Source organism: Vidua macroura, chromosome 6 (assembly GCF_024509145.1).
Source record: "Vidua macroura isolate BioBank_ID:100142 chromosome 6, ASM2450914v1, whole genome shotgun sequence".
Lineage (NCBI taxonomy): Eukaryota > Metazoa > Chordata > Aves > Passeriformes > Viduidae > Vidua > Vidua macroura.
In genome coordinates this window covers 46,118,216-46,136,345 of record NC_071576.1, presented here as the reverse complement: position 1 = coordinate 46,136,345, position 18,130 = coordinate 46,118,216, and the positions used below count along the sequence as shown (strand labels likewise).

The 18,130-nt window shown below is 40.2% G+C and overlaps 1 protein-coding gene across 12 annotated transcripts in view; it reads left to right on the top strand.

The window, feature by feature from the left end:
- BRSK2 (BR serine/threonine kinase 2) overlaps window positions 1-18,130 on the top strand; it is a 303,411-nt gene that overhangs the window by 243,987 nt on the left and 41,294 nt on the right. For 7 of the 12 annotated variants that reach the window (XM_053979417.1, XM_053979416.1, XM_053979414.1 and 4 more), the window contains exons 10-14: window positions 3,667-3,831; window positions 4,561-4,658; window positions 9,623-9,773; window positions 13,639-13,704; window positions 17,690-17,713. In XM_053979417.1, the coding sequence (XP_053835392.1) occupies window positions 3,667-3,831; window positions 4,561-4,658; window positions 9,623-9,773; window positions 13,639-13,704; window positions 17,690-17,713 (504 nt within the window). The remainder of the gene's footprint in view (window positions 1-3,666; window positions 3,832-4,560; window positions 4,659-9,622; window positions 9,774-13,638; window positions 13,705-17,689; window positions 17,714-18,130) is intronic. The other 5 variants (XM_053979419.1, XM_053979422.1, XM_053979420.1 and 2 more) reach the window with 2 other exon arrangements.

Here is an 18,130-nt window from a genome sequence, read left to right as displayed (position 1 = left end):
GTCCAGATGTCTCTTCAGATTGCCTAAAAAGAAGTTTCTGCCCAAAATAGCTTTTTTAATGAGTCTCTTTCTCATTTTCTCTGTACTGGCCATGGATTGACCTCAGGAGGTTAACATCCTGTGGCTAATTTTAGTCAGTGAATAACCTTGCTGCCTCCAAAACTGAACTGCTTTCATCTGGTAATGTTTCACAACCTCTTTGCATTTATTTTGCCTGGAAATACTTATGCTGACAGAGAAGAAGGGGTTGTAGTGTTTTATCCTATGGCTCTTTTGCTCACCTCTTAATTTTTTTTTTCTTTATTTTATCTACTATTCTATGAAAATCTTCATCCTTTGTCATATATAGATTACTGACCTGAAAGTTGTTCTCTGAACATCAAAGCGGTTTCACTTAATTCTTCAAACAAATATTGAAGCTACTGTAAAACTGAAGAAAAGATTTAATTGCAGATTTAAGGCAGGCAGAGAAAGAGGTCTTGAAAGTTGAAATCATGATTCACAAACCTAAAAAAGGAAGAAAGAAACCTAAGTGAAACCTTTCGTCAGCAACCTCCAGTTCTTGCTCTCCCATCCAAATTAATTCAATGAGGTTTCTCAAGCCTTTTTAATTGAAATAATTTATTTTTACCTCAAATGCAGGTTATCATAAACCAGAAAATAAACAGCAGTTATTTTCACATTTTTAATAAAGTAAGAGGGCAAATAAAATTACCTATTATGGTAAATATGCACTCCTGTAACACTGAGTTATTGCCTTAATTGTGAAGGTACCAACTTACTAAAATAAGAAAAAGAACAAATGTACTGGTTCTGCTTTGCTTTATACTGATGCAAATAGGCATCTCAGCGAGATTCATTAGAGAATTTCATGGAGAGACTGAAAAAGTCCACCCTGTTCAGGAATCACAGCCATTGTATCCACCAATCCTCACAAAAGAGGGTGGGTTTTAAAGCAGCAATTACATTCATGTGGACCTTTAAAAAAATATATGTGATTTGCAGTAGTCACTGTGTGACATTGTTTGATGTCTGTGTGGGCTGCAATGCAACAAATTTGTCAGTCTGCTAGACTGAGAATGGAACAGGCATTGCAGTCGTGCCAATCACAGCCCAGACCTGGTGATTTTCGTTTCCTGAAGCTCTGAATTGCACTGCCAAATGACAAGACACCTCTTTGCAGATTTTACTTGTACCTGATGAGGAGGTGTGAAAATTCCTGACTGTGTCTGAGGCTGACCAGGTACAGGGCATAAGGACATGCCATCCTGGAGTGCAGGGAGGATGGCAAGCTGTTCTCTCTACAAATGATTCCTGTTCTGATTGATGCTAAAGAAAATTGTAGATTCTATTCAGACAAGGGCAGCTAGTGGGAAACCCAGGTTTCCTGGAAATTTTCAAAGACAATAATTCTTTTTAATCTCTTTTAATTACCTTAAGGACATCTGCTTGTAACACGAATGATAAATTAAGTCAATACTTTTCAGAAGTGAACTGTAGATCATTAAAAAGCAAAAACACTGAGCTGCTGTTCAAAGGTCTATCCTGCAAGAATTTATCTTAATGACAAGGTCATCACTGGATTTAATAGTACAAGGTTATGAACTAATCTATGCTTGTTACCTTTTGAGAGCTAGATCTTGATCCTAAGAGGTAGCAGTAGTGACCTCTTAGAAGGAATAAGATGTTTCTTTAGTTGAACAAGGATTTTTGAGTTTAGCCCTTAGATTCAGGACCATGGTGGCATTGCAGAAGATACAGGTGCTTCTGCGAGACTCAAAGGGGGCATCAGAAGCTGTGTTTAGTGGTTTGACACACAAGAACAAATCCCAAGGAGCAGATTCTATGTCCTCTGTGTTTACTTACAGTGCCCTAAATTGAGTAAAACTGAACAGGGTGTGTATTAGTGCTCCTTTTAAGAGAAGTGGGATCTGACCCATGTTGTCATGACCCATGTAATGAACCACCAGAGTCTGACTCCATGACATCCAGGTAGGGCTGAGCACATTTTCACTGCTCCAAAAGAAAATAAAATGAACATTTGTGGGGAGTCTTTTTGCAAGTGATGTCCCACAAACAGAGTAGATGCCTCACAACTGCATTTCAACTTGCTTAAAAATAAATTGCAAGTAGCACTCAGCAATCTCCCGTGATTGTCTCAGCATGTGACTGTCCTATTCTGGATACATTGACTTAGTATTGCCTTCTTACCTTGGAGGAGATAATCTGCATTGGCTCTTTTTAAGGTGTATTGTCTTTCTTTTTAGTACGCTACCTGAGAGCTTGGGCTCATGTATATGAGCCTACTAGAGTTGATTTCTAACTTACACAAGAAAAACTAAGCACATTTGGATTGGAATTCCTTTTTCTGTGTAGATACTTGGATAGCTTACATGGAGTCAGGAACATTTTATACTGTGCAAGCAAATTCACAAGTTGTAGCCGCCTTATTTCTTCCAGCATGAAAAGGAAGGGTCTCTAGTCCAAACACAGCCCTATAAACAGCAAATGCAGTTGAAATATTCCTGATTCCTGTTGCCCATGCTGGGAACCTGGACCCAACAGTCACACATTTGCACCACATAAAGGAAAGGGAGGACCCCACTCACAGAGCAAGGAAACTTCAACATCGCACAAAGCCACCATTGAGAAATAGCAGAGGTTCAGAGTAGACAATTTCTCCAACCAAAACACCAACATCACCACCAAACCCACCTCTTTGAGTGGATAGGGTTTACATGAATTGCTCACTGCCTACTGAAATAAAATCAAAGGATATTCAAGATGTCTGCAATACATATCGCTAATCAGTTAGAAATACCCTGACACCTTGACCTGTTTCTTGCAGTCAGGACCTTTAATTGCAATGAATAATCAATATTTCCTGAGCCTAGTGAATGGGATGAGATAATTGTGCAGAAAGCCTGTATTAACTACATTTGAAAGAGTAATATGTTCTATTGCTAATGGTTTGTTCTGAGGTCTGCCACTGACCTCAGGCATCACAGTTGAGTCAAAATTTTCAAATTGGCATGTCTTAAGAGAAGCAGAGATTGCCATGTTTGGGTGTGTAATTAAGCAGCCTGGTTTTCCCCCAAAATCCTTTAAAGTGTATCAAATGGGAGCCTGAGCACTGAGTTCTCTTAATCACATTGGAAGTGTTAACTGCTGCAGTGCTGGTTGTAATCAGAATTGGTGAAAAAGAGTGATGGTTTGTTCAGAGTTTCTTCTTTGAAAGGGAATCGTTCAGCTTGCACTTTTCAGCCTCATAGTCTGAGGTCTGGCCAGCTGATGAGACAACATCTCTAAAAACATGTATTGTTTTATAAATGTTTGACATTAGGATGCCAAACAGCTGCTTCTATTAGAAGGGCACTGGTAAATGAAGTTCCTATTGCCTTGCTGACTGAACACAGACATTTCTCACTAAAGACCCAAATCCACAACCTGCTGGTCAGTCTTAGTGTTTATGACAGTTTCTTATGAGAATAATATCTGTCTGGTTGGAAGCTCTGGTCTCTCAGTGGGAATTTAGCAAGTTGTTTCCATCTGTTGCTGCAGGCTGCATTTCAGAGTATGGGTTCATTTGTGACTCATTTGTGACTCATTGTGACTTTTCTCTCCTTTCCCTCTCCCTTTCTCTCTCTCATCTTCTTTCCTCTGCAGAGGGGGTAAGAATGAGCCAGAACCAGAACAACCAATCCCTCGAAAGGTGCAGATTCGTTCTCTGCCTTCCTTGGAGGATATTGATCCAGACGTGTTAGACAGCATGCACTCATTAGGCTGCTTCCGTGACCGAAATAAACTCTTACAGGACTTGTTGTCAGAAGAGTAAGCACTTGCTCAGTCTTCATATCAGTTGGGTGTCCAGGGGCTGGGATGCTTATGAACCTGGGGAGAGGTACAGAGCACTTTAACTGACCTCTCTCTCTCTGAGTTACTGGTAAGAACTTCTCACCCTCTGGCTGCTCATTTGCTGGTGAGGTGTTAGGATCAAGCACTGAGCCTTTCTTACTCCATGGGTCAGAAGCTCATAGCCTGACCAGCAATGGAGCCACTGTGCTATTTCTTCCCTAGCTGCCAGGCCAGGTCACTTCATTAAAACATGGGCTGCGCAGTCTACATGGGGAGGTATCATTGCTGATGTTTGTGTTGGATATACATTTGTTGCCAAATTTTTATTTATTTCAAACCTATGCCTTAGAGTTGGTGTATCTCCTGAGGCATTAAGAGGGACAGAAAGAGCACTTAGAGGCTCAGGAGACCTGTCTGGCTGCCACTCTTGGTTTGGACTTCCTGGGGCACATAACATTGACTGTCTATGCCTCTGTTCTGTGTGTGGGACATGGGAATCTTATTTTCTTTCTTCACTAGCTGCTTATTGGAGACAGCAAGGATCTCAAAAGCTTTGTGGATTGTGTATCTAGCTGTCATGTACATGACCACTTCCAACTCATTTAGAATAACTGTGACATTTTATTTGATGAGAAAGTTTTATGTACATGTGGACCTTTTTTCCTTTTCAAATGTAAATGTGTGGTTTTTTCTTCTTTTTTTCAGAGAAAATCAAGAAAAAATGATTTATTTTCTTCTGCTTGACCGGAAGGAGAGGTATCCTAGTCACGAAGATGAGGATCTTCCCCCTAGAAATGAAATAGGTACTGCAGATATGACCTCAGTCACCATGAACCTGTCTGAACTAGTTCCTCTTCACTTTTTTTTTTTATTAAATTCTGATTTTATTTTGATTTAAACCCAAACCCTAGCATTGATGTTTCCTTACCAGTGAAATGGTATATGCAGCACTGGTGAGAATCCTCAGCCTGGGACAGGCAGAAGGCTTAAACTAGAAGGCTTCATCTTTCAAGATATGTCTGTCTCACAGTGCAGAAACAATCCAAGTAGGTCTTGAATGGGATCTTAAAAAATGTGCTGTGAACCCACAGGCTGTCTCTATGCAGGCAGATGAGGTTTAGCAGTATAATTTAGTGGCAGAATTTTCTAATTACAAGTCTCCTTGCAGTGTTGCAGAAAGTCTGCTCATGGACTTCAGTTACTAAGAAGCTGTGTAGCTGCATCCCTCTGCAGTTATATATGTACACATTCTCTTCTCTGTAACTGAATACATGCACTGCTGAAAGAATGAATCATATAACTTAGCTGTTTTATAGTACATAAATCAAACTCCCATGTTTTTAGACTTAGAAAGATTTTAACAATAAGATCATATATCTTACAAAGCTCTTGTGATACCACTTTATTTCTATTTATTCACTGGTTTTTTAGGGTGCTTCTGATCACCACTAATCCAGACAACAGGAAAACTGCTCCCCAAGGAGCTAACTATATAAGTGACTCTTGACATGCAGACAAGTTTAATAAAGGATTAGTCACTTCTAGCAATGATCTGAAACAGAATTTTGCATAGATGTGTGGAGAATTTCAGGTATTGTATTTCCGCACTTTGAAGACTAGAAGCAAAGTGCCGTTTATTTTCACTGGAAAGCCTGGAATCTCACAGGCTTTCTGGTCAGTGCTATACTGCACTGCATTTGTTAATGCTTCTTTGAATTATTAACCTATCCAAGTTCCAGGCTCCAGGCCTTATATTTTGCAGGAAAATCTCTTCTACGGGGGAAGAGATGAAAATTCTTAGTTAACACAGCAATTTTTAAACTCCTACCTGGATGGAGCTACAGAGAGCATGTTAGCAGGGATCCTGATGAAGATGTGCCAGCTGCAGGTCCTGTGGTCAAAAGCCCCTTGCTCGGTGCAGTTTGTCATCTAGCACTCTGCTAATCAGGTTTTGACTCAAACAGATTATCCTGCCATGTAGGGACAGCATTATCTTGTTTTAGAAATGCTTTTGTCGTAAGAAAAGAAACAAGGTGACTCTAGAATCTTCAAACCCAGCATGTAAGTGAATATGTAGCGATGCCCTAAATGCATTGTGTATCTCTTCCACATGCCAAAGTATTTTCATGGTTTGAACTGAAATATTATGGTCTACTCTTGTATTTTTTGCACAAGGAGTGAAAATGTTTCCTAATGGGGAAACACTGACTGTATCTCTGTGCCTCACCCACACATTTGAGCATTATTCTTTCAGTGAGTGTATGTTGTATTTCTTCTTCCACAGCGGGTTTCCACGTCCTCTGTTCCCAGCGGTATCTCTGAGAACACGGGGCAAGGTTTAATTAGGAGCAGTCCTGTGTCTGATGAATATCTCATCATTAGCCATTAGCAATGGTCTTGCACAAACAAATAAAAGCAGAGAAGTATCAGTTTAATAATAGCAGCTTGAAGAAACCATGTTCATGAGAGTTGTGCATTGTCTGAGCTCTTGCCAAAAAAAAAATTGAGAGTATTTTATTTTTTCCTCTTTGTTGGCATATTAAGTCTCAGAAAGGATGGATGCAGGTAAAAATATGGCCAGCTACAGCTTGCCCTTTCTTCTGGTGTCCCTTTGTCTGATTCAGCTGTATGAAGTTTCTTCCAAGGGCCAAGGAAGGGCTACTTCCAACATTTTTCACATGCAGCTCCATTTTCTTTACTTGAAAACATGGGAATGAGAAACTTCTCAATAAAAAGAATGAATATCAACTAATGTCTCCATGAGAAAAAGGATTTTGGGGGGTGAAGTTTCTTAATAAACCAGAGAACAAAAGGTTGGGCCAGAACAGACATAGAAGAGATGCCTCATCCAAACTCAGAAGGTGAACCTTTATTTCCCACCTTCTGTGAGAAGGCAGATTTATAATTGGATCACTACCCTATGTAATTCTATCTTCGTATGTAAAAATCCTTAGGAATGGCTTTGTTTTTCTGATATGAAATAAAAGGAAAATGCATCCTTACTACTGTCACTGGGCTATTTTTTCACCATGTCCAGAGAGCCAAAGAAGAGAAGGGCAAATACTGGAGATTTTCCTATTTTTAATTCCTGGGCTTATGCAAAATCTTCTACAGCTTTTGTATGACATCGCTTTAGTGATTTTGGCAGGAAGGGTGTGTATATAACTAATTGTTTAGTATCTTTAGACTTGACAGTGATAGTGCCCTGTCATTTCTTAATCAGACCTTTCTAAAAAGTATGTACAATACTTGATACTCTTGGCCATGTAAAGTGTAGGATTGTAGCCAATTTTAAATAGGCATCAAATACCTTTATTAGAAGCTCAACCACATTAATGCAAGCTTTGGATGTATTTTCCATCCAACTTTTGTGAATTGCTGTTCCTGAATTAATAGGTGTGTTTCACCACCTGCTCTTTTTGCTTATTGTATGTCTTTGATAACTTAAAATATAGATTAGAAATCAGTATCTTAAGCAGCATGGGCTGATACAAAAGAATTATTTAGCTTATTAACAATATCCTGCTCCTCCTCAATTTTCTGTTGATTCCCTCATGGCCTCTCAGGTTTTCTCTTTCTGATAGCTGTACAAAAGACTGTCATTCAAGTTTTTAGCTAGTTCCTCTTCAAATTTCTTCTTTGCTGTGTTTTAAAGTCTAGCTTTAGGAAAATGGCATGCCACTTTTGTAAATGTCACATGGCTGAGTTTCCATTTCTGTTTTGAACATTCATGGATCAAATTGACTTTTAAAATATCTGTTTGTGAAATATTTTTCTTGTCTTTCTCTTTATTGTTTAACTTCTCTTGTTTGAGCTTATTCATCACCATTCTTTTGACATCTGATGCTTTCTTCATTTTCCTTCTTCCTTTCTTTTAAACTTCACTATTTTACTTTCCTTTTTTATGTCTGATAACCTGCTACAAAACTTGTATCCATTTTGTATTATATATACACTCTGAACATCTTGTTATGTGTGTTACTATGGTGTGGATACACTCCTGAAACACCAGTAGTTCTGTAGCATGAATTTTTTTCTCATATTTTGAACTTGCTTGAAGAAAGAGGAGTTTGAACAATCTAAACCTTGTCCCGGCTTACTTTTGACCACTTACATGTATGCAGCTGAAGTCACACAGTATGAACGTTTTGTTTGGTTTATCTCCCTTTGTTTTTCTGTCAGCTTTATGCAGTCCTTTTTTTCTTATCAGGAGGTCATTGCGTATACCATTTTCTACTATCTTTTTATTGCTGGATAGAGTTTGAAATACAGATGCACTTTTTATCTAAGTAATTTTTAAGAGGAATATTATTACTGCTAACACAAAGAATACTTGGGTTATACTGTAATGGGGTCAGTTGTTATCACTAATCCATTTGCATTGAACCATCTTAGCTTATGTTCATTGTTTCAAGGATAAGCTCTGCCTCAAAGAGATCTTGTTCTAAAAAAACATGATGTCAGAAAGAGAGAAGAAACGAGTGCATGTTGGGTGTCAGGAGGGCGGAATAATAAAGAGCAGGCAGTAGAGGTAGAACTGTCAAGTGTGGTATTTTTGGTTTTGCATAGGAATCCTGGCAGAAGAAGAAGCCTTAAGAACTGGGCACTGTGAGCTTTTTCTAACAGCAGGGGTGAAGGATGCCTTCTTTTACAAGTGGCCACTCTCCACTAAAATTAAAAACATGTCTATAAATAGAGGCAGGGAACTGAAATAGCCCAACCAAAGGAAAGAAAATCCATCTGTATTTTTTTCTGCCTTTCTCCTTTATACTGTTTTGATGCCATGTATGGTGTTAGCTATAAGACATCTCAGCAGGTCTGTATTTGGTTCCCTGCCTCACCATGAAGGTGTGGATGATTTGGCAAGTCACCTTCTGCAATGCATTTTGGTATCTAAAGACTCTTTTCAGAACAATTTAAGTGCTCCTCAGAACCTCAGTAAATGTTTGTCAACATCTTTAGGAATTAATTGCCTTTAAATATCTCTTATATATCTTTATATATCTTTTATATATATTTAAATATCTCTTATACATCACTTTTCACTCTGCAAAGCTAAAGTAGCACTTTGATACCTCATAGAATTGTTACACAATAAAACGTGTCTAGCATTTAATTTACTATGGTAGTAAAAGCTTTATGTTGTGGCTCTCATTGAAAGATTTGTCTCAGGTAGACAAGCATGTTTAATTTGTAATGCTTCTGAAGGAGGAAAAATATAATTCAGCAGGAAAAACCTGCAATCTAATTTGAAGATGCAAAAAAAGGATATTCTTTCAGAGCAGAATGCTATTCTGAATTTAGAGCGTACTCCTGTCTCTGTGTCACATTTAATCTGGCTGGCAGGGATGTGGAAGGCAAGCTCTAGCAACCTGAGAACATACACAGGATCCCTAGATGGCTCATGCTCTGCCTAACAGCTTGTGCTATAGCCCATGCTGTCACCTTGTATCATCCTGTTATTACTGTTGTCAGCTTTGCAAGCTAATTTCTGCAAGCTGTGGTATAGTTGTACCTCTATTTTGCAGTGCTCATAATGCCTTCAGGGCAGTGGCAAGGCTCCTTCTCTCTGCAGGTGTATTGCAAGCTACATCTTAATGCTTGCAAATTTGGAACAAGGGAGAGGCTCCAAATGTCCACCTCCATCATGAAGAGATCTGTTTTTGTAGGCGGGGTGTGAGAGTGAAATTGTTGAGAGAGGATTTAACCAACCTGTGTGAGGTAAGTCCCAAATGAATTGAGCTGACAGCGTTTTCTTTCTGGTCAGATCCCCCCAGGAAGCGTGTGGACTCCCCAATGCTGAACAGGCATGGGAAGCGGCGGCCGGAGAGGAAGTCCATGGAGGTTCTCAGTGTGACAGATGGTGGATCCCCAGTTCCTGCTCGCAGAGCTATTGAAATGGCACAGCATGGACAGAGGTAGGGTCTATGCTTCACCCAGGATCCCTGCCTGCCTGGGTCTGCTCCCCCCTTTTGTGTTACACATACAAAGGAGCTGTGGGGCTTTTCTGTTCGCACCAGCACTCATTACACCTTCCAGTCACATCTGCAACATGATCTGGCAGCCAGCAGTGCTTGTGCACACAGGGCCAGAAGTCCTGCCAGGGGCTTAATGGTTCTGTTTGCTTGCAGCTATTCCTCAGGAAGCCACCATGTCCTCTGGGCAAGACTCATCTCACCTCTTTTTAATTGTTGAGGACATGAGCATGCAGTCTAAGCTTGCAATACCGGCTGACTGGGCAATGGGGACACATAAGGGCTTTGGGAGGTCTCAGACACATGTGTCCTGTCAAACAGGATAAATTACCTTCTGCTTGTTCTTCTCCAGGGCCTACAACAGGAATCTAGGCGACTATCTGGGATTAGGTTCCTAGTTTTTGGGTGCCTGAAGTTAAATGAACACCATGCTCCATGTCATCAAAACAACTTGAATCTGAAAAGCTCTGTCCAGGCATCTTGTAGATGCCTCCAAAATGTGCTGTCAGAGCCAGCATGCATCTGAAATGGCACATAAATCACCACATGCTTGTAAAGCGATAGAACATGTATAATTTGCCTCTTTTCTGTCAAAGAAAGTGTCGGTCTTGTGGAGAAACAGCAGAGGAAAATGGTGTCTCCTCAAGGCAGGTTCTGGAAGAGTAAATGAACTGTGGAAATTCACTTATGTGAACCATGGAAGTTGCTTCCTCAGTCCCTATGACCAGCCCAAGGGAAGCACATGCACTTGGTTTCACACTTGCATTAATCAATCAATATAAAAGAACACTTCCCATATATGAATAATGATGATAATGATGCTACTGTAACTTCTGTTTCAGTTTTGGCATCATTTTTTATTTGTTCAGCTCTTAAGATCTGTTAAAAATAAAAAAAAAAAAAAAAAAAAAAAAAAAAAAAATTAAAAAAAGCCTGCTGTGCCCAGAAGCTCCCTTTGCTGACTGAGGACTGGGAGAAGAACATGAAATAATTCCACTGATATTCCAGAGGCCCCTAGAATTGCTGGAAACTTTTCCTGGCAATTGTTACAGTTCTATCTGCAGTGAAGAGAGAGTGGTGGTTTCCAGAATCTGCTAGGACTTATTTCAGACTAGATATGTGACCTTGAGACTGCTATGAAGACTTCTTGACATACTGTAGGTTGGAAACCTTACTCAAATATGTGATTTGGTGCGAGGTGTGGATGAAGGAAGTGTTCAGGACAGGATGTGCTCAGTGTTCCTAACAGGCCTCAAAGGAGTAAGGATGAGCACAGCACTGACTCCTTGTTCCACCTGCAGTGTTTACTCTGCTGCTGGGAGATGCGTGGGACATGAGGCTCCCAGAGCCAGGCAGAGGTAAATCACTTCTCTCCACCCCAAGGCTCCTTCACAGGGAGTGTCCAACTGAACGGAGCAATCAGGAGGCATTAAATTGACCACAGCATTTTCTGAGAGCTGAAACCTTTTCTTCCAGCTCTGAACTTTGAATTTGGGTTCAGAAGCCTGAAGAGGCAAAACTGTGTCTTGCTATCCGAAGTATTTCTTTTGCTTTTAAATGTCTCACTCGATTCTGCACACGAGGAAGCAGTTGAAGTCAAAAAGTCAGGGATAAGTTCAGAGCAGAGATATATCCAGGCTGCATATCAGTAAAGAAGGGCTTTGGCTTAAGGAGGAAGCAAAACCTGCAGGCACAAAAGAGATATGGGACAATGCATACCACAAGTCAGGAACGGACATAAAAGTGTGATTAAGGGTGGAGAAAGGGATGTAATAACACCATGATTGATGATGATGGGCATGGTAGTGCTTGTTTTCGAAGGGGTTAAAAGGGAAGATGTTATTTTACTCCATGTGTACTTCCATAATTCATCCCATGTGTACTTCCATAATTCATCCCATCCACATCCAGAGATGACAAGGGCACATTTTGTGTTGCTGGCAGCACAGTCGTTTATAACACGAACTAGCTTCATTAACAAACCCCACTGCATGGGGGGTGTCTGGGGACGATGCATTGCTGATGGGGCACCATCTGTCAGAACACTCAGTAACAAAGTGACAAGTGCCTTCCACCAAGAATGGGGATTTTTAATGGCTAGTTGCATATGATATTCCATGAATGACCCACTGACAGTAGAATTTACAGCACTAGGGTTTAGATGCCCAAGGGGGATGCTTTTATAAGAATTACTTTTTTTTTATGTCAAGAGATGACTATTCAGTGCTTTTATCCTACAATAAAAGTAGGAAGATTGACCATGGAATCAGGTCTCTTGTTAAGACACAGATGACTTGTGTAAACATCTGGAGACACAGTGCCATTGCTTCTTGCTTGAGCTGGCAAAGATACACTTCTAACCAGTGGGCAAAACACAACCAAGTGTCTTGTGATTTATTCCTACTGTCCTCTTTCCCAGTAGTAAACAGATGTTTGCTTGCATAACGAGGATTTATGTTACAACCTTGGGTTTACATATCTGTATCATGATCTGTGCTTTTGGTACCCATGTGAGAGCCCTACAAGTGTCTGGTCTTGGCTTGTTTAGGGCATATCTTTCCACTGAAATTTAAAACTTGGCAGCCTCCAGCCCTACAGGCTGAGAAAGTATTAAGTGAAAAACATAATCCTTCAGTGACTTGGTTTTGAATAATGAACAAGGAAAACACATAAAAAAGCTGCTTGTGGAGCTTACAGGCTCCTTGAAATGCTTGTGCTGACCTCTCCAGGTGTTCTCCAATGGATCTTTGTGAATGGCAAAGTTGGTATGCACAAACTCTAGCCCCTCTAAAACTGGTGACTAAGTTTTGTTAATTCTTGGGTTTCCCTGCTAGTTGTCAACTAAACCGGGTTCAATAGTTATATCTTAATTACTTCTGCTATTCTGGTATCCCTACCTCTCAGACTGTCTGATATTTCATTGAAATGTCAAAAGAAAAGAAGTAGGTTCTGAGCTTAGTTTAACATCAGCTAATTTGTCCCTTGTGCTAAAATCACACAGACTAGGAAGAATTCCATGGGAGCTAGAATCCAGCAGGGATATGGCAGAAATTTTCAGCAGCTTTCCTGTGAGAGTCCAAAAACCATTCTAAAATGGGCTGCATTAACTATTCATTTTCTTCTAGTTTTTGAAGTGGAGAGCTTGCATGAGAGATCAGCTAACATTAGGAAGCAGTGTTCTGTGAAACAGTGAAGCATATTACCAGTGAAATATATTACAGAGAGCTGCCCTTTTAGCAAAGCATAGGGAATATCACTTCTAAGCTGCAGGGATTCAGACCCAAGATGAGAAAGGGCATTTCTCTATACACTGAGTATAGGGAAGAGAGTTGGGAGTTAAGTGGTAATGGACCCTACAAATTAGAATACAAAATGGATTACTGTTCCTCTAAGAGGCTCTATGGTTTGATTATAACCTTTTCTGAGAGCATGCTTAGTGTTGAGGTCTTCTGGAAGAGTCATGAGTAATGAATGCTTCGCAATTAATGCTTCAGGTGTGTTCTGTTTTCCCTGGACACTGTGACAAAGTAGATGGTACCTGGGTTTTAAATGGAATAAAGGAGAGCAGGGTTTGCAAGTATGCATGGGGGAAGTCATCTTAGACCTCAGAAGTCAGGGGAAGATAATGAACTTGAGCACTGTGTAGGCATAAGCCGTGACTGTAAACAAAAGAAAGGTTTTTCAGAGCATTACTTAAAAAGGGGAGGACGGGTTGGGGGACTGGGTGTCCAGCATTGCTACAGGTGACTCTCTTTTGTAAAAATGTCCACACTAGTAACTGTGTTTTCTCGCTTTGTTCCTGCCATAGTAAAACAATGTTCAGTAAAAGCCTGGATATCTCTGAAGCCAATCCCAAATTCAACAAAGAAGAAAGGTATAAACACTGACAATATGTTCCTCTCCTCTACCTCACTGCTGAGACCTTAAAGATGCAGTACTTACCTTCTCTGTGTGGGAACAGAGCTGTTCTCTCTTTCCTCTTTAGAGAGAAGAGGGTGGGATATTTACATCTCCATACTATGTATGTTTTTGTACAGTACCATTCATTTGAGGCTATCCCTAATGCAGCCTTGGACTGTACCAATGATTTCCCCACTAAAATTTCATCCTACCGCTATTTCTGGTTCAGTTCTGCCATGAGTAGAAGTTCTGCCCAGGGTAGAAGATGTATTTGCTTAAGACTTCTTTGGGAAGGCTTGGAATATAAAACACTAGGAAAGCCCAGAATGTTCCACTCTGAGCATTAGAAACAGCAGCACAACTGAGTGATTGACAACAGTGGTAGGAAACTTTGGAAATTTAGTCTGACAGACAAAATATTAAGGACCTCTGGTAAGAGACAAACTCTTTAAGACTACCCAGAGGACACAAGAGGAAAATGTGATTGAAAACAGGGGTTTTGGAGGACGATGCTAATCTAGCAGTTCAAGTGACAGATGCTGAAGAACAACAGAAAGGGTAACTCCCAACTGTCAACAGAGGCACAATGGAAGACAGGTAGGCCACCACATTTACAGACTTTAAGTGGACTTATGTGGGTCCATGAACACAAAAAAAAATAAAGGTTTTTAGTGTACATGTTGTTTCTAAAATTTGGATCTTGGACGAAGAGAATTTTCTCTGTGTTGAAAACTGGTATCCCAAAGGATAACTCTTCATCAAAATGTAATCCTTATACATTTTGGACAAACACTTAGCTTACCCAAAGGTTACAAGTGTGGCATATGATTCAAAAAGGGAGAAGCAATGGCTTCCTTAAAGGAACCAGTGGACTTCACAAACCATTCTTACTTCCATTTCCCCTTTTCATAGAAATATTTCTGTATAGAGATAAAGGTGGGCTTTAAGCCTTGGGAGATTTGCAGGATGTGTGAGGCACTGTTTTGGCCTTTTGCAGTCTGAGACAGTCTTTTGTGGTCAGTGTTTCAAGTCCTGAACCTGCTACAGTGAGGAACATCGTGCATCTGCAGGAGAGTTTGTGCCTCATGTGGTCTGTAAAGCACCCTCTCTAAAATGCCAAAATACCAACAAGCATTGGATTAGACCTAAGTTGTTAGCAACCTTGTAGTTCCACAGCCATGAAGAGGTAGTGGTTATACAGCCTTTAGTGGCTGGGCCTTCCTGGATTGTTAGCACAGACATGGAAATTCCTGTTCCTTTCTCTGATACTCCCTATGTGTAAGTTTTGTTCTTGAACATGTGTCACTTCTTGCATTAAAAGTTAGTCTAAGGTTACTCCAAAGATGAGTTTTTTCATAGTAATCAGGAATCAGGTCCAGTAAAAGAATGCAGAAATTTTATCTGTGACAGGAGAGGAGTCTTTCAGCAGATGTTCTGAGCACCATTCCTTGTTCCTCTGTCCTTCTCTGGCAGCTGCTACAACTGTGTTAGGAGCAGAAGAAATTACACTTCTGTATCTTCTGTGGGAATTCCTTAAATCCACATAGGCATTTTGTGTTCCCTCTCAAAGGTGGTATTTTTCAGACAACAGGAGGAGAAGGTTAGAGCACTGCATGAGGATCACCCACAGTCCTGCTTATTCAAGGACCAGGCTGAATTTTTGAGGACCACATTCACTGTGATCTTACCTCCCTCCCACTTCTAAGAGTTCAAATGAAGGCCCTCAGTGGTGGGAATGTGAGAGAACCTGGATTCTAGATCTGTGCACAACCACATGAAAAGAAAGGGTAGGCAGCAAAGAGGACCCCAGCAAAATGGGGTCACATAATCAGGGTGGCCATTAAATTTTTGTTCAGTGTTTAATTGTCCAATTTTATAATACCTTTTTTAAAGGAATACTGCATCTTTAAGGGTCCCTTCCCTCTAGATGCACATGGTTGTCTTAGTAGCTGAGGCCACTGTCCCTTTCTTTTTCTTTCTGACTTTCTTTCACCCCCTCTTTCAGTGCTTCTCTTCTTCTGTATCTGGGTTGCTGCAGCTCCGTAGTTCACTTGCTTCAGTATTATAGGGAATGCACATGTCTGCGCTTCTGGGTCTATTGTGTCCTGGGATTGTTCATTTTTTTTAAACCTCATTTCCCCTTTTCTTTACCCTATTGTCAGTTTGCTTTCCATTCTCTTTGTTAACCTCTTCAGCGCCTTCCCTGTTGGGAAAATGACTTGAAAGAAACATTACTGAACCTTCTTGCACCCATTCTATTTACATTTGATTATTCTGCATGTGTGAATATGGGTGTATTTTCTGTATAAATATACACACAGGTTCCAGTATATGCAATGGGTGTCAATTTGCTCTTTTCAGTTATATCACTGTAGATAGATTGGTACAGGTGTGATTGAGGACAGCATTTGTTCCTAAATATATACATATATTTGTGTATATATATATATATATATATATATATATGAATTAGATTAGATCTTACCCAAATTTGCACTCCACAGGCTGAAATATAAATGGAGTGTCACTCAAACACATGAAAAAGAGCTTACTGTAATGCTTCTTTCCACTTCTCTATCAATGCATAGCACAACAGTTTTTTGTCCTCTTCTGACTAAGTTTTCATTTTAACTGTTCTCAAAACTACCTTGGTGGCTCAGCCCAGCACTTGCAATGTTGATGTAACTGGAGGCATGGCTAGTTGCACTGAACAGTAAACTCTGAAATCTACTGGGCATATATTAAATTTGGCATTTCTGTCTTGTAGCAAATGGATTTTCCTCACCCAGCCAGAGGTAGCTCTGGCAGCTTGGGAGCCTCTTATTGAAAATGAGAGAATGCAAGGGGGGAAAGTGACAGAGAGCAAAAAAAGCATTGCATCCAACTTGAAAATAATTTGGCTTAATAACACCAAACTGGTTTTTTATTTCTAATCTAATCTTTGTTAATGTGAAAAGGTGGTGACATTTTCCTGAGTTTTCTTACCTGCACCCCTGAAAACTTAATAACCTGACAATTCCATTTCCATTTTGAATGCTTTGGTTAGTAGATAAAAATTAAGGATACTGATGTTTTCCATTGTCATTAGCCTTCAAAGTTAACGTGCCAGAGATTCAGTCTGCTTTTAGAACTGCTTTTTCAGACTCTTTTCAGCACAGCATTGATTTATTCTCCATTCACATTTGAAAGATTTCCTTTGCAACCTACAAGACCCAGAGACTGAATTTATTTTAAATGAAAAATGAGATCCTGGAGCACAAGATGGCATCCACAGAGATAAGTGCTGGGTTGCTGAGCTGGTACGTTCTAGCTGATCTGAATTCCTGACTATAAGACCATCATGACTAATAAGGCAGTATCAAAGCAGATTCACAGCTTGAGCTACAGTCTTGTACCCTGGGCTCCCAAGCTGGCTCAGAAATGCATGCTTTAATAACCAATACATTTCACAGTTCATTCGTAGCAAAAAAAAAAGTGCTTCTTACCAGGCTGGCTTGGGGGACAGAGGGACTGCGCTGAACAAACTGGGGACAAAAAGAACAGTTTCCTGGATAACAGTGTGATATAACTGTGCCTTATGTAAGAGGCAGAGAAGAAATGCAGCATGAAGTATGAACCCCATTGCTCTGCTGACTGCTTTAATTGGGATTTGGCTGGGATTTTTTTTTTTTTTTTTTTTTTTTTGCAGCCTTAGTATGTGCCTCTCCATATTCCCCAGTACCAAAGTTGGATGTGTCTGCAATATGTGAGTGGGACAAAAGTTGTTTTCTGGTCAACGAAACTGTCCTCCTAGTGTTCCTGGTCTCTGGAAAGACTTAGGCACCGGTGGCAATGATTATGACCGTTCAGTTCTCTGAATAGTATTTCACTCTGCTTTTCCTACTCTTCTCTCCACCTGCCTCCACACCCCTCTCTCTTTTTTTCTCTCTCTCCCTCTCTCTTTATTTTCCCTTTCCGAGGATGGCGAGTGCTGATCCATTGGGGTAAGCTCTAGTTTTGGATTATTCCTGTTGCGGGACCTGTTGTAACTTTGTAGAGGAACTTTTCATTTTCAATTTCCAAATACAATACAGGTTGATACACTTCAGTGACTGAGGCTTTACAGCAGGGAGAGAGAGAGAGAGAGAGAGACGTGGGAAGAAGCATTTTTGGTGCTTTTGTGTGTGTTTGTGTGCTTTTATGTTGGAGTCACACTCCATATAATTTACTTTTCGGTTCTTTTTTGTTCTCTTATTTGTCCCTCTATTTCAATGTCTGGGCACAGAAAGCTATCCTCAGACACTGTGCAGATACCAGACACATTCTGAGAAAGAAACCCATTCTCTGTTTAGCACTTTTGTATCTGTTTGCTATTTTCCAGTTAATTTGGATCCTGATCCTAATTTATCCAGTTTTCTTAT